Source organism: Aptenodytes forsteri, unplaced genomic scaffold (assembly GCF_000699145.1).
Source record: "Aptenodytes forsteri isolate BGI_AS27 unplaced genomic scaffold, ASM69914v1 Scaffold404, whole genome shotgun sequence".
Lineage (NCBI taxonomy): Eukaryota > Metazoa > Chordata > Aves > Sphenisciformes > Spheniscidae > Aptenodytes > Aptenodytes forsteri.
Genome location: NW_008795629.1, coordinates 4,491,497 through 4,504,177, shown reverse-complemented (window position 1 = coordinate 4,504,177; position 12,681 = coordinate 4,491,497). Strand labels below are relative to the sequence as shown.

At 41.8% G+C, this 12,681-nt stretch overlaps 1 protein-coding gene across 1 annotated transcript in view; it reads right to left on the bottom strand.

Annotated features, from left to right (window-relative positions):
• Positions 1 to 12,681, bottom strand: part of PSMD1 (proteasome 26S subunit, non-ATPase 1) — a gene marked incomplete at its 5' end in the record, with an annotated part of 71,903 nt that overhangs the window by 53,863 nt on the left and 5,359 nt on the right. Inside the window, 10 exons of the mRNA XM_009282445.1 lie at positions 2,786 to 2,850; positions 3,396 to 3,491; positions 4,047 to 4,243; positions 4,885 to 4,996; positions 5,976 to 6,149; positions 6,960 to 7,038; positions 7,704 to 7,792; positions 9,005 to 9,133; positions 10,867 to 10,927; positions 12,380 to 12,606. Coding sequence (XP_009280720.1) covers positions 2,786 to 2,850; positions 3,396 to 3,491; positions 4,047 to 4,243; positions 4,885 to 4,996; positions 5,976 to 6,149; positions 6,960 to 7,038; positions 7,704 to 7,792; positions 9,005 to 9,133; positions 10,867 to 10,927; positions 12,380 to 12,606 — 1,229 coding nt within the window. The remainder of the gene's footprint in view (positions 1 to 2,785; positions 2,851 to 3,395; positions 3,492 to 4,046; positions 4,244 to 4,884; positions 4,997 to 5,975; positions 6,150 to 6,959; positions 7,039 to 7,703; positions 7,793 to 9,004; positions 9,134 to 10,866; positions 10,928 to 12,379; positions 12,607 to 12,681) is intronic.

The following is a 12,681-nucleotide window of genomic DNA, read 5'->3' as shown; positions in this document are numbered from 1 at the left end:
TGTGCTAGCAAGGAAGACACACAGAGGTAAACGAGGACAGAAAAGCCTTACAGAATGTTTTGCTATGCAAACGTATTACCTAAAAATAACTGGCTTTGTGCCGTTTATGACACTTTTAGTTCAAATCCAAGAGGAAGAACATTTATTCACAGATAGCTGTAACAAAAGGAGAAAACAAACTAGATATTTATGACACAAAGTACATTTGTGGGCTCTAGCTCTGTCAGGAGCTCTGTCATGTTCACCAGTGGTGCTTTGAAGGAAATTACCACCCTCTGACTGTGTAACCTCCACCCTTATATGGATTTTATTATTCCTATAGAAGGAACAGACAGAAGCACAAGTCTGTGCATACTCCTGCTGCTGTACTGTACAACCCAGCAGATGAACTTACACCTCCAGCATGTTCAACCCTACAGTAATGGCATGAATTCCCCAAGAAAAACGTAGACCGCGTTAAACAAGTTTATTCTCTTATTTCAATCCTGACTTCACAGTTCCCTTTCTGGAACCACATACAAAGAACTCAACGAGACCTCTTCTCACAGGAGCTTCAGTCGTGTTCCTTCACCTAAGACGAGATTAATTTCTGGGGCTTAGCCCACTGTGTTACAGACCTGCTCGCCTCCCATCACAAAACACTTCATTCAAAAGCTCTATATACCTAGCAGCTGACAAATCACTGACTCTTGCCTGTATTCAGTGCTGTATTAGTGGCCTTTAAAACAAGTAAATCCAGTTAGACTTCAGCAAACAACAGTCCTAAGAAAGAGATGTCATTTTAGTCATGAAAACTGACAAACTCACAGCGCACTTGCTCTTTACATCTCTGCACACCTGCAGTGTTGAGATGGGCCAGAGCACACAATTAGTGCTAACTAGCAGTTTCAGCAAACAGGAAAGGTGAATGTAAAACCAGCTTCTAGATCCCTACACTGACGGACAATGTTTCTTTCCAGGAATTGAAACACGGCTTTTGGCTTATAATTAGAGAGAGTAACATGTGGGGCCCTCTAAGCAGAAAATCCCTTCCATCGCTGCATGTGAATGCAGGGGTCTGGGCTAGACAAACCAAGGGCTTCCTCCAGAACTGTGTCTTAAAGCAAAACAACTGATCATGTATTTTGTGAAAGTTATCAAGTGAAAAGTGTTAGCAACTACAACAGCCTAACACAAGCCTTTTGCCTCCAGAAGCCAGTGATAATCAGCTAAAAAGTTTTAGTTCTTTGCTACCACTGGAATTTACAAGAAAATGTTCCTCCCTATTGTGCAAGCAGGTTTTGGACTGCACCCCTCCAGAAAGGGAAGGGAAGAGGTAGGATAAGATCTGAACCACTGCAGAGCAGGTGAAAGAGTCAAAGATGATGTCACTCATTTCCTCATTGCTGGATATGGAGAGAACAGGCCCAGAACTATCTTGCTCCAACAAGATGCCAGCACATGGTAAATGGTTTAGCTCAGAGCCTTGAAAGCTTCTCATTTTGGTAGGAGCTACCAATGTCCAATTATGTTTTGCATTTGTTGAAAAGAAAAATTACACTGAAATCAGAGATCAAAAGTGCTTTGTCACAACCTGTTTGGAAAAAAGATGCCTGAAACTATGGAAGGCCTGCATGGAATTTTCCTTCTGTACACAGATGCAAAAGCCAGTTAAACAGACCCTTTGGCTTCAGGAGAGACAAAGATCACTATGCAGCAAGGAATGATCTGTGCTCACTGAAAGCAACAGAGCAGAAGCTCTTGGGAGACGCCTGCTGCCCACAGAGAGAATTCGTTCTGTTTGTAAACTACATTTAATTGCAACCAGAATATGCTTCAGATAAAACAGAATGGAGCAGAGTAATTTCTACATGAGGAACAACTTGGTTAATGACAAATTGACTGGTCATATCAGTAACCCAGTTTTTTAACACCAGCTTTAAGCACCTCTTATCCTGCTTTTTAGGATGAATTTACAGACTGCCACTAACCCAAAGAAGATGCGAACAAAGATTTTTAAATTACAGTCCTGGACCCAAGTATGCACTACCTCCTCTCAGACACACGCAAAGGCTGCTGCTTGGCTCAGTGCTCAGATTACACAGATTACTGTATTAACAGATGAAGGTGTAGTTCCTGGGGAGCCTTCTAATTCCCCAATATAATAAAAAAAAAAAACAAACCCAAAACCCAAACACCTCTCACCTAAGAGCACTACAGAGCACTACAAATACCAGTTCAGCATCAGATTTCACTTTAGAGAACCAAAGCAAACATCATGACGTTTTGTGATGGGCTTACATTACCACAACGTAAACCCAGTAACCTGCCAGAGTTTAACAGTGGATACTTGAAAAACAAAGACTATTTTGACATCCTTCTCAGGTTATTTTTACCAAAGTCACAACCTCCAGGAATGTTTTCGATAGCAATTAGGCAGACGTATTTGTCTGAGTACTGCTGCCTTTAAGAGGCCTGGCACAAGCACTGTATATTTAATTTTTAATTAACTCTCAATCCTGTAAATATTAATTTTTCATTCTACTTGTCAACTTCATCTGACTCTATTCAGACAATTAAGCTGTAAGTCCGGAAACCTACAGAAAGGCTCATTAAGCATCTGCTGAACATTAAGGAAGACTTCTAATTCTGAACCAAGTTTTATTCTCTCTCAATTTTTTGACTTTTGAACCTCCGTTCAGTTAGCAATTAAGTCATTTTGTGAAAGCAATAGCGTACACATTTCCTGAAAGTGTAACAGACATCAAACTGGAGACTGTGGAAGTGACCAAGGAAGATACTGTACCTGAACAGAATAAAACCAAGTGACTCAACAGCTGCCCGCCTCACGTCATCATTCACATCACTCACCTACAAAAGGGAAAACAGGACATTCAGAATATAGTTAAAACACTCGAGGACTCTGCAACATTTCAGGCCAGGTGTCAGGCACACAAGTTAATCATGAAGACAGGATTACAGAGAAAGAAAATTAACAATCATGTTCAGCCTTAGCTGAAACAGCCTCACCCTTGTTCATACACTGTGACTGCAAGCCTATGAAAGAGCAGACAGACCTCATCTTTTACAGCTTAAGTTGTTTTTTCCCCAGCCCATCATTACACAGACTATTCACTGCAAACCCATTACCAGCTACTTTAGGATCATGTTCTGTTTTTTAATAGGTTCCTTTTTTGTGATACCACATTGAATATTCTCTTGCTGAAAGTCTACTTATCCTAATGTCAGAAGACCCTGTTATTTCTACTCATAGTATTAAGGAAAGCTTTCATCACTTCGCAATCTCTGATTTGGACCAGAACATTAACACTGTAGACACAAAGCCTGTCAAAGTGATGAGCTTACTCTCTCACCACAAATTTCTTGCTGTGTGCTCCTAAGCCCACAGTACTTACAGCCACATGCAGTAGGCGTCTGATAGCCTTGTTGTTCCCTGAGCCACAGTATGCCATAGCAACAGTGTACATGCCAGAACGACGGAGAATTGGATCCTAGAAGAGAAAGCATCAATATTTAACATCCGTCCAAACAGGGACTCAGTAATTCTGACTTTAAATCTGTTCCACTCTTGGGCCTGGGATCTGCAAACAGGTAGCCTCACTGCTTAACTGTTTATTAGGGATGAGTAAGTAACAGGACAATCACCAAGCAGGGTTGTCATTACCAATTTCAAGGGGACAGAAAGTTGCTATGCCACAGGCTGCCAAAGAGAGTACCTGCTATTTAACCACTACTTGATCCTTGAGAATGACCCACCTACAGCGAGCCTCATCTGTTTTTAACCATTACACCCTGTTCTGCTCCTTGTTGCTGCTCACAGGACTATGGAGACTGAGTATGAGGCTAAAGAAATACAAAACTAAGCACTGTTGTTCTTGTATGTTTGATCAGAGTGAAGCAACTTGTGAAACTGCCCCACTTCAGACCTACGTAAGAACTTCCCTGGTTCGAAACAGCCAACCCACCACAGTTGGAGATTTCACAAAAGGACAGGAAGGTCACCCACGTAACAAAAGGGCTAGGGATTAAGTCACAGCTAAACTTACCTTATCTCTGCAGAGACTCTCAATGAGAGCATCTGCCTCCTCCATCCTCCCGTACATGACCAGAGCAATTCCAACCGCAAGGCCTCGCAAAATCTTTTCATGCTGGGTTTCCTGTGCGTAGCCAACCATGTCCTCAATAGCCTGAGCATTTTTAGATCCCAGCATAACCAATCCCAGTGCCAGGCCAGCTGCCTCACCTGCAGAGCACACAAAAGCAAAAAATGAAGCAAACTGTTCCCAAAAGCAGTATACATTATATCTAGGGAATCACACAAGATGTAGGCCAACAGATCACTCCTGGACACCACCGTGCCCAGCAACCCCATTATTCATGGCCAAATGTGCTTGTAACGATAACCTACCAGCCACAATTTAGTCCTCTTTCCTACCAAGTTCAATTTTCTCTTCCTTGGGCCAAGGGCTGCTGAGATAATTTTCCTGTGAACCCCTGCCAATGCAGCAGTAGCCCCCACAAGCTTCTCCAAGCCTATCTCTCAGCCAAAAACGGCACATGGCTTTGGACATCAAACACGCTAAATAAAAAGTGTATGACAAAGGAAAGAATAGAGCAAAATAAGGGACTGTTTAAAGACCTAGCATGTCTATCAATATTTGGCATAGTGCCACAGACCAGTCCTGACAGGACCTCTGAACATTACTGCCACATAACTAAAGAACCATGCTGATCAGGAAAAGGTCAGTAAATAAAATGCAGCTAAGGCAACCTAGAAGTGCTCTTTGCTGCTAACAGAAAACCTGGAAAAAAAAAAAAAAACACCAAAAAAACCCAGATCCCTGATAAGGCCTTAGTTATTTGCTTTGAAAGCTGAACATTTACCTGTCACTGCATCATCCTGGTATAGATTTGTTTTCAGCAAATCGTACACATCTTGACGTGCTGTCCCCATGGCAGCCAGACCCAAACCCAGGCTGCCACCGTGTCGGACAATCTAGAGAAGCATATGCAAGTTCAGTCATCATAAAACAGGGAACAATATGGCTTCAGCTGAAGTAGACATCTTTCCGTCAATATAAAGCTGCAAACTTTTAGCCCCAAACCACCCAAAATGATCTCTTGACCTGTTAAGAAATACCACTTTCACTGTCTCAGGCAGTAACTCTGATGAAAGAGGCAGAAAATAGAATAGAAACGGCAGTTCAAAAGCCCAGAAACAATGAGTGTCAGAAGCTTTACACATAGCACAAGAGACTTTCTAGTATCTTTAAGGTCTTTTTCCCCCACTGAGTGATTTATGTAAAACCATAATTCTGTGCCATGTGTAAAAACTGCTGCCTAGTAATAGCTTTTGAATAGAAAGGTAAATCAGTACCCACTTAAACAGTCTACGTCCTCTTTTGTTCTAACAACGGATACGGGAAAGGCAGTACATTTGCAATAAGATGAGTAGGAACCATTCACAGAATTTTTAGGGAAGTAGTCGGAAATACCCTAAAGAGAAGAAGGGAACATGCTGGGAAAATACTAATCTATCCCTAATTTAAAAAGAGACTTTTTGTAGAGGTCTATAAACAGTAACTGGTGAAGTAAAACACTTCTTTTTGTATAAGATGGATTAAAGCTACAGGACAACAGAAGCATTTTGTGGCTTATTCCTTTGACAGCTAAGCCGTAAGCGATAACAGTGCCTGAATACTGCAGATCCACTAGCAAAACAAAGTAGATATACAAGTAGTAAGAAGGATGAAGCTAGATTCACTGTCAAGTATGTAAGAATTTCCTAAAAATCTTACCTAAACCTTGAGCAATAGATTGTTAAAACCAAACTTTATATTTAAGGCCCATCGGAGGTGCAAGTATCACACTACTGCCACAGTCTTAGTTACCTTTAACCCCCACTTCTAAACCAGGTAGCACCCTTCTGGATATTCCCAACAAAACAAAGGTTCATTACTGAACCCAGTACATACATCATTACTGGCATTCTTCAGCTGGTTCAGCAAATAGTCAATGATGTCCCCACCATGGTTAGCATGAATGAGACCCAAGGCATAGAGACCTCCACCTTCCTGGTAGGCTGACCCTGGAGAGGTGTCCTTGGGTAGGTATGTTGCCATTAGCTGTAATGCTTCTTTCTCATGACCCTGTATATCCAGTGTCCAGCAGGAAGGGAAGACAGTGGGAAGTGAAAGGTGAAAAAACAGTGGATGCAAACACTTCACAATAATATTTAAACAAGTCAGGAGAAAACATGTTATAGCCATTACTTTCTCCACAAAAATCGGCCTTTCAGTGCTGTACAATCAGCAAAGAATCCTTCTGTACTGGGGTTTTATTAACCACAGTACACAAGTATTCATCAATCACTTGGTCACTGATCTAAACCAGGACAAATTTGGTCTGAAGCTACACAGATTCATTCACTAGAGCACTTTAATGAGGGTTGAGGCACACAAAACAATTACAAAGACTTCTTGCTATTTCGAAACAGCTTTAAATATACCCTCCCTGTGAATGAATTTGAAGAAAATGACCACTACTTAGGTCACCATTCAAAGTTACTGAAACTTACTACAGTAAGGACTTCAGCACTGTCCCGAAACCACTTAAGAAATATTCACCTGCAATTTTAATAGCTAGAAACTATTGACTCTGTTCAACTCACAAAGGAAGAGAAGAGCTAGGAAGAAGACTCTCTCCTTTAGCCATGTTATCCTACCACCTTTTTGATGCTCAGCAAAACATGCTGTAAACTACATCGGATATCGGATGAGATGGACTTGATAAAGCATAGCTTTTCTTTAGTGCAAAGACACAAACCATGTTACAGCTGTGCCTTGCAATAGACTAGGTAAACTGGGGTGCAACCATCATTCAGAATCCCCATTTCAATGTTTTCAGTGTTCACAAGTCAAGCATTCATATTGAACAGAGGGACATGAATGCAACATTACCTTGTGTATAACACCCAAGCTGGCGGTAGCAGTAAACTTAGCCCAGTTAGTGGCCCTGGCCAGCCACTCCAAATTGTCTCTGGAAGACAAAAAGAGAAAGGTTATAAGTTTTTCATACAGTCCGTTCCTCATCCTGCAAACAGGGTTTCACAGCACTAAAGACTGCTTTCAAAGCAGAAAGCAGCTCCAGAAGGCAACAAGGCTAACCACGTTTCCACTTTATACCTCTCTCCCCTTCATCAGCCCTGATTTTTTGGCTGGTCATAGTCAAGCTTCTAGATACTGGTGATCTCAGTGAAAGATGGAGAACAACTGCTCAATATGCAGCCCATCAACTCTCTGGGAGAAACTCTAGCAGAGTTTTTCCTCAAGTCCCTTGTAAGGTCAGCCCTGACATTTCCCTTCCAAGAGTCATTCAGCACTGTCAGTCTCTACCAAGAAAAGATACATCACCTCAGAAATTCCCCAACTAGTAAACAAAGAGAACAGAAATTCCAGATCTCCACCCTCCAAACTGTTCATATCGTTAGCAGTCAAATAAAGCCAGTTTGCAAGGATAGGGAAAAGGAAACAACTTCAGCTTCTTCCCTCTGCCTCCACTTTAGTTTTCAGACCCTTTGTTTATTCTTCTCTAAGCCCATCAGAGTTCTGCAGCCACCCTTTTGGAAGTATCAAGCTAAATAGGGCAACAATGTTGTTCAAACACCTCTAAATGACATTGGAGCTTCCCTGCCATAGATTTACCTAAGGAACTGGTCACTGGTTGTACCACAATGCATAAAGGAGTTTGCTATAACCGTTGCTGTGTGACACACAGAATTCCGTACTGCATCCTGAAAGAAAAAAAACAATCAGTATCACCAGTCAGCAAAAGACATGCCCTAGGTCGCTTAACATGCTTGCCAGTACACTAGGAAAATGGATTGTAAATATGCTCAATTTAACCGGCAATTTCCCTTTAATCAAAGTTAATAGATTGTTAATACATTCTAATATATTCTCCACTCATCTTTCCAGTGCAAACCAATCCTTTCTATGAGTTTCTGTCAGAGATATGATTACTTCAACTGCAGCTTAAATGGAGAACCCCCACTTCTGGTTCCCAGAACTGAGCACTGCATAGCGTGTGCTGCTGACGTTTTCAAGCCATCCCTGGAACACTATGCAGGATCACTCCCAAGCACTTAACCAGCAGATGGAAAAGATTTTCCAATACATTTGAAGTGCCTCCTGAAATAAATGAACCCACCAACAAGCATCCCCTACCATTTTTGCTGATGACGTGCATCTCATTTCACATATAAAAACCTTCTCTTATGGTTTCTAATAATCATTTAGCTTGAGAGTCTAATTTACCTGTAAGTTTTCATCTGCCCACCCTTGAGTAACACCTTCCAAAACAAAACCAGTTACTCAATTCACTAGCACTGCCTACCTCACAGTATCTGATCAGTTTTGTCTTCAATGTGGAAATACTAGCCTCTGAGCACATACCAGGATTTCTTTAGCCAAGCTGAAGGTGTGGTCTCACACATAACACCCCTCACACATAACACCTCAACCAAGATACCAACATATTGTAACCTGCAGTCCTGGCCGACTCTCTCCCTCCCCAGCCAGCAGCATTTGCAATGGATCAGTCATGGAGCTGGAGGACGAGTTCGTCCATCTTACTGACCAGATGGAAAACAAACCCACCAAAAAAAAAGGGGGGAGAAAAGGATTAGTTTCTCTAACCAATCGGAAAAAAACCCAAATCAAAAACCAACACGCTACTAGCAGCCTGTCATTTGGTCACACTAGCTGTAAGTTGAAACAATCTGATTATATGGCCTTCTTTAGGTGCAATCAGCTCTTCTTTAGCCTCACAGGTTCAAGTTTTAAATGTTAATTTATCATGACTAAATCACAGATTTGTATCCTCAAAACCCAGGGAGGCCATGCTAAAACATAAGATGATGTTGTAAAGTAACAGCAACGTGGTCAAAACAAACACAGGATGAATCAGATGATCCAAGACAACCGTATCTAACAAAGCCTCTTACCTTTGTGTTTTTGAGGATCATGAGGTCTGTATTGTTGTTTCGTATTAAAAACTGCAGATGTAGCTCAATGGCCATTTCCCCACTTAAAATTTTAATCATTTTTGAGATCTGGTCCTTAGGCTCTGGGTTCTTCACATACAAGCAAAAAGATGAAAAAACATGAGAACCCAACTATGGCTCTGTTAAAATACAGTTCATGAAAAGCCACTCTGGTATGTTCCCATCACCATATTCCAAAATCTACCAGGTTTTAGGACTAGAAGAACATTGTTTCTGTCCTTGCTGCACAAGCCCACACCTCCGAGATAATCAAGTCCCTTTGTGCACAACAGTGCAGGTGGGAGAAGAGACTCTTTGAAAAGAAATGTATTCTTTCATTGAAAGCAAAAGGATATGAGTGACACCTGATATTCTGCAAGCTGCTGTTTGGCCTTACAGATACAATGAGTCTCCCGCAAGAGGCAACCACTTTTATAAATGTGAACCTGTATTTCCATGGAAATTTTAATGGAGAGGACCACAAAGGCACAACACTTTGCATGACCCTGCTGAGCTGCAGCATCATTCTTGTGAGCTACAGGCTTTATTTAGAAAAACTGCTAGTAGAACTAGGAATATCTAATACATTCATCTTCCAGAGCTCTTTGAGAAAGCCTCCTTCTTCCTCGCAATGGAACAGTTTCCACAGATTAAGTTCCAACTGAAGTGCCTTCTGAGCAGGGTGAAAAGTACACTGCAGCTCTTTGTACTGACATTGTTAGCTGGTCAGAGATCAGCCAAGCATGAGTAGTTCAGCCCTTAAACTAATCCCCTCAATTATTTCTTTGTAGTCAGCATTCTGCATTGTGGAAGATTAAGCTCAAGAACATTTCTGGCCACATAGATCGTTTTTATGTACTTGTCCCTTGGCACAGTCAGCAATGCCAATGCAGCAGAAACTGATTCAAGACACCTTTCCTGCACAAAAGCACTGTTTACAGATTCCTTGATGGGGCAAGAAACTCGACCCCTTTTGTTTTCCTTGTGGAATATAATTTCAAGAAAACACTTCTGCTTGCCCTTGATTAATTTTTAAGTGATCTGCAAGAATCTCTCCAAGATTCCCAAGTCTAGTTTGCAAACATGCACCATGGGGAAAAAGAAAAAAAAACCCTGTCTTGGGTTTTACTTTCCTCTCCAGTAGCATTTCTTTTCCTCAGTATTAGAAGTGTCAGAATTGCCTTAGCTATTCTACATGCTGAAATGCAATTGTATGTGCATGTTAGAAGTGAACTCACTTTCTCCAATACTCGGGGAAAAGAAACTAAACAAAAAGATTCTAACCAGCTGGCCAGCCCAGCAACACAGCCACCAGGCTAGCCAGAGGCAACACCTTCCTTCTTCATGGAAAAGAAACTATGTTAAGTCAGCATCCCCTCCTGCAGAAGACCATCAGTTCTATCCAGCCAGAACGACAGCCAGATTTCAGAAGGAGAAGAAAAAAACCGCATCAAGCTAATTCATCAGCTAAGATTCTCAGCAGCAGTCAAATTTCAGGCCCTTTCTTCTGGAATGAGTTAATTATTTCAGTATCAACAAAAAGCAAACACATGAGCCAGATCCTTCTGTCCCCTTTTTCAGGGCTCAGTAATTCCCGACGAAATCTACCCACTTCCCACTCTCCCCCAAGTTTCAGCATCTGAACTGCTGGACTTTCAGACTGTTAGATATTTGGTCCTCAGAGATCATCTGTCACCTTGTCTCCAAGCAAGACAGAAGTGGAATTCCATTCTTCATTAGCCAAACCAATTTAGCAACCCAAGAGATTCAAAGAGAACACATAAGAAAAAGTAAGCAAGGCATGTTTTGGAAATGACACTCACAATTTCTGCAGACTTCCCTGCACAAGTGCTTCCTGGTTTCTCTTCTGCTTCCATAGCATCACTGAAATAAAATAAAAGTGAAAAATGCAACCCGGTTCATCACTTGTAACTAGTCAAGCACTGCAATTATGGCTGAACACTGTCCTGAAAGAGTAGCCTGGATTTGGAGATGATGACTGGAAACAGGACTTTGACAGGACAAGGGCTGACTATCTGAAGGTCACTGCTGAGAAGCAAACTCCTCCCCAATTCAATTTTCAGGGAACTTGAAGACAAAGACCCAAAAAACCCCACCCTCTTACTCCATCTATAGAGACAACAAAAATAGAGATGCTTGTAGGGGATGGACAGGCAGAGACAGGTGAGAAAACAAGGTCAACAAACAAGGCAGCAAGGATAATTATATCCTCACCCAGAAGCCTTGAGCTCATCATTATTAGGATGGATGCTAGAGTGTTGAAATGGAAATGAAACATATTAAGCTGTTGTTAGCACCTTGTCCTAATGCTTCACAGGCTGACTTATAAATTATTCTGTGCCTTTAGTTTTATTTCACTGGAAAAGAAGAGAGGAGAATGCTTGCTATGCCCATATCACTGATTCAAAAGCATTTAGACCCAGTTCCTCACAGCTGCATAAGCCCTTATATTTAACCTGCCTTGATCTAGGCAGCATTCTCCATCACACACTATCAGACATAGTGCAGGGATCAGGTTGTCTACAGACATGACAGCTCTGGTGATTAAAGAGCAGATGGAGCACAAACTTCTTCCACGCTGCCCCTGAGCTGGGCAGCAGCCTTAGCACGGATTGGCCAATCCTCTAAAAACAGAGGTTTACAACAAAACTATCTATGTCAATTACCTGTAAGCCATCAAAAGAAGAAATAAAGAAGATGGAATGGTTAGTGCCAACTTTGGTTTTTGTAACAGCAGCTTCCTGCAGCTAAGATCCAGTGATGTTGACGACTGAACAAGTTTTAAAAGTCAGGACTTCAGCAAAACTCAGACTAGATTTGAACTAGCTCTTTTTAACTGCAAGTACAAAAGGGTCTATAACACTACAGTATCATCTGAGCTCACTCTCCCCACAAGCAGGTAGCAGACCACAAGCTATGATGTGAAACCAAACTTGCACATAGCTGCGATGAGCTTTTTGCTTGAACTCTCCCCTTCCTTAGCTTTACAAGTTGCTGCACAGACCACACAACATCAGAGTGTTCCCGAGCAATTCACACTATGGCTTAATGAATTATTGCTCATTAGCTGAGCCACAGTAACTGCACCATGCTTACCTCAACCACAAAGGAAAATGCATTCTTTCAAACAACAGTGGATTCTGGTAATACACAATTTTGCCCTGAGCAAACAGCACGTCTTGTCTGTTACCCTGACTTAAATGAAGGGGAATAACTCGATCGCTTGTAATGGGCATCCATAGACAGAACAGGAGGCTCCATCAGAGCAGGACTGTAACGGAACAATTACGCCTCTTCTCAAGCCAATCTTCCCACCTGTCTTTCTCCAATCCAGGGACGGTGCCGGTGTTGGTGGATCCAGGCACAGAGGCAATGGGAGTGCCAACCGTGCGGAGATTCTGGATCACAGAAGACAAGAACTGCTGGCTAGCACTTTCGTACAGATCAAAGCAAATTTGGTAGGCCATGAGAAGGTTATCTTCCTTCACCAGTTTTTCCAAGATGTCGCTCACAGCCTGTGGGTCATCCAGGAATATCAGGCACTGAGTGGGAGGAAGGGAAGAAGAAAAAAAAAAAAAAAAAAAAAAAGGAGAAGGAATTATATACTTCAAAATGAA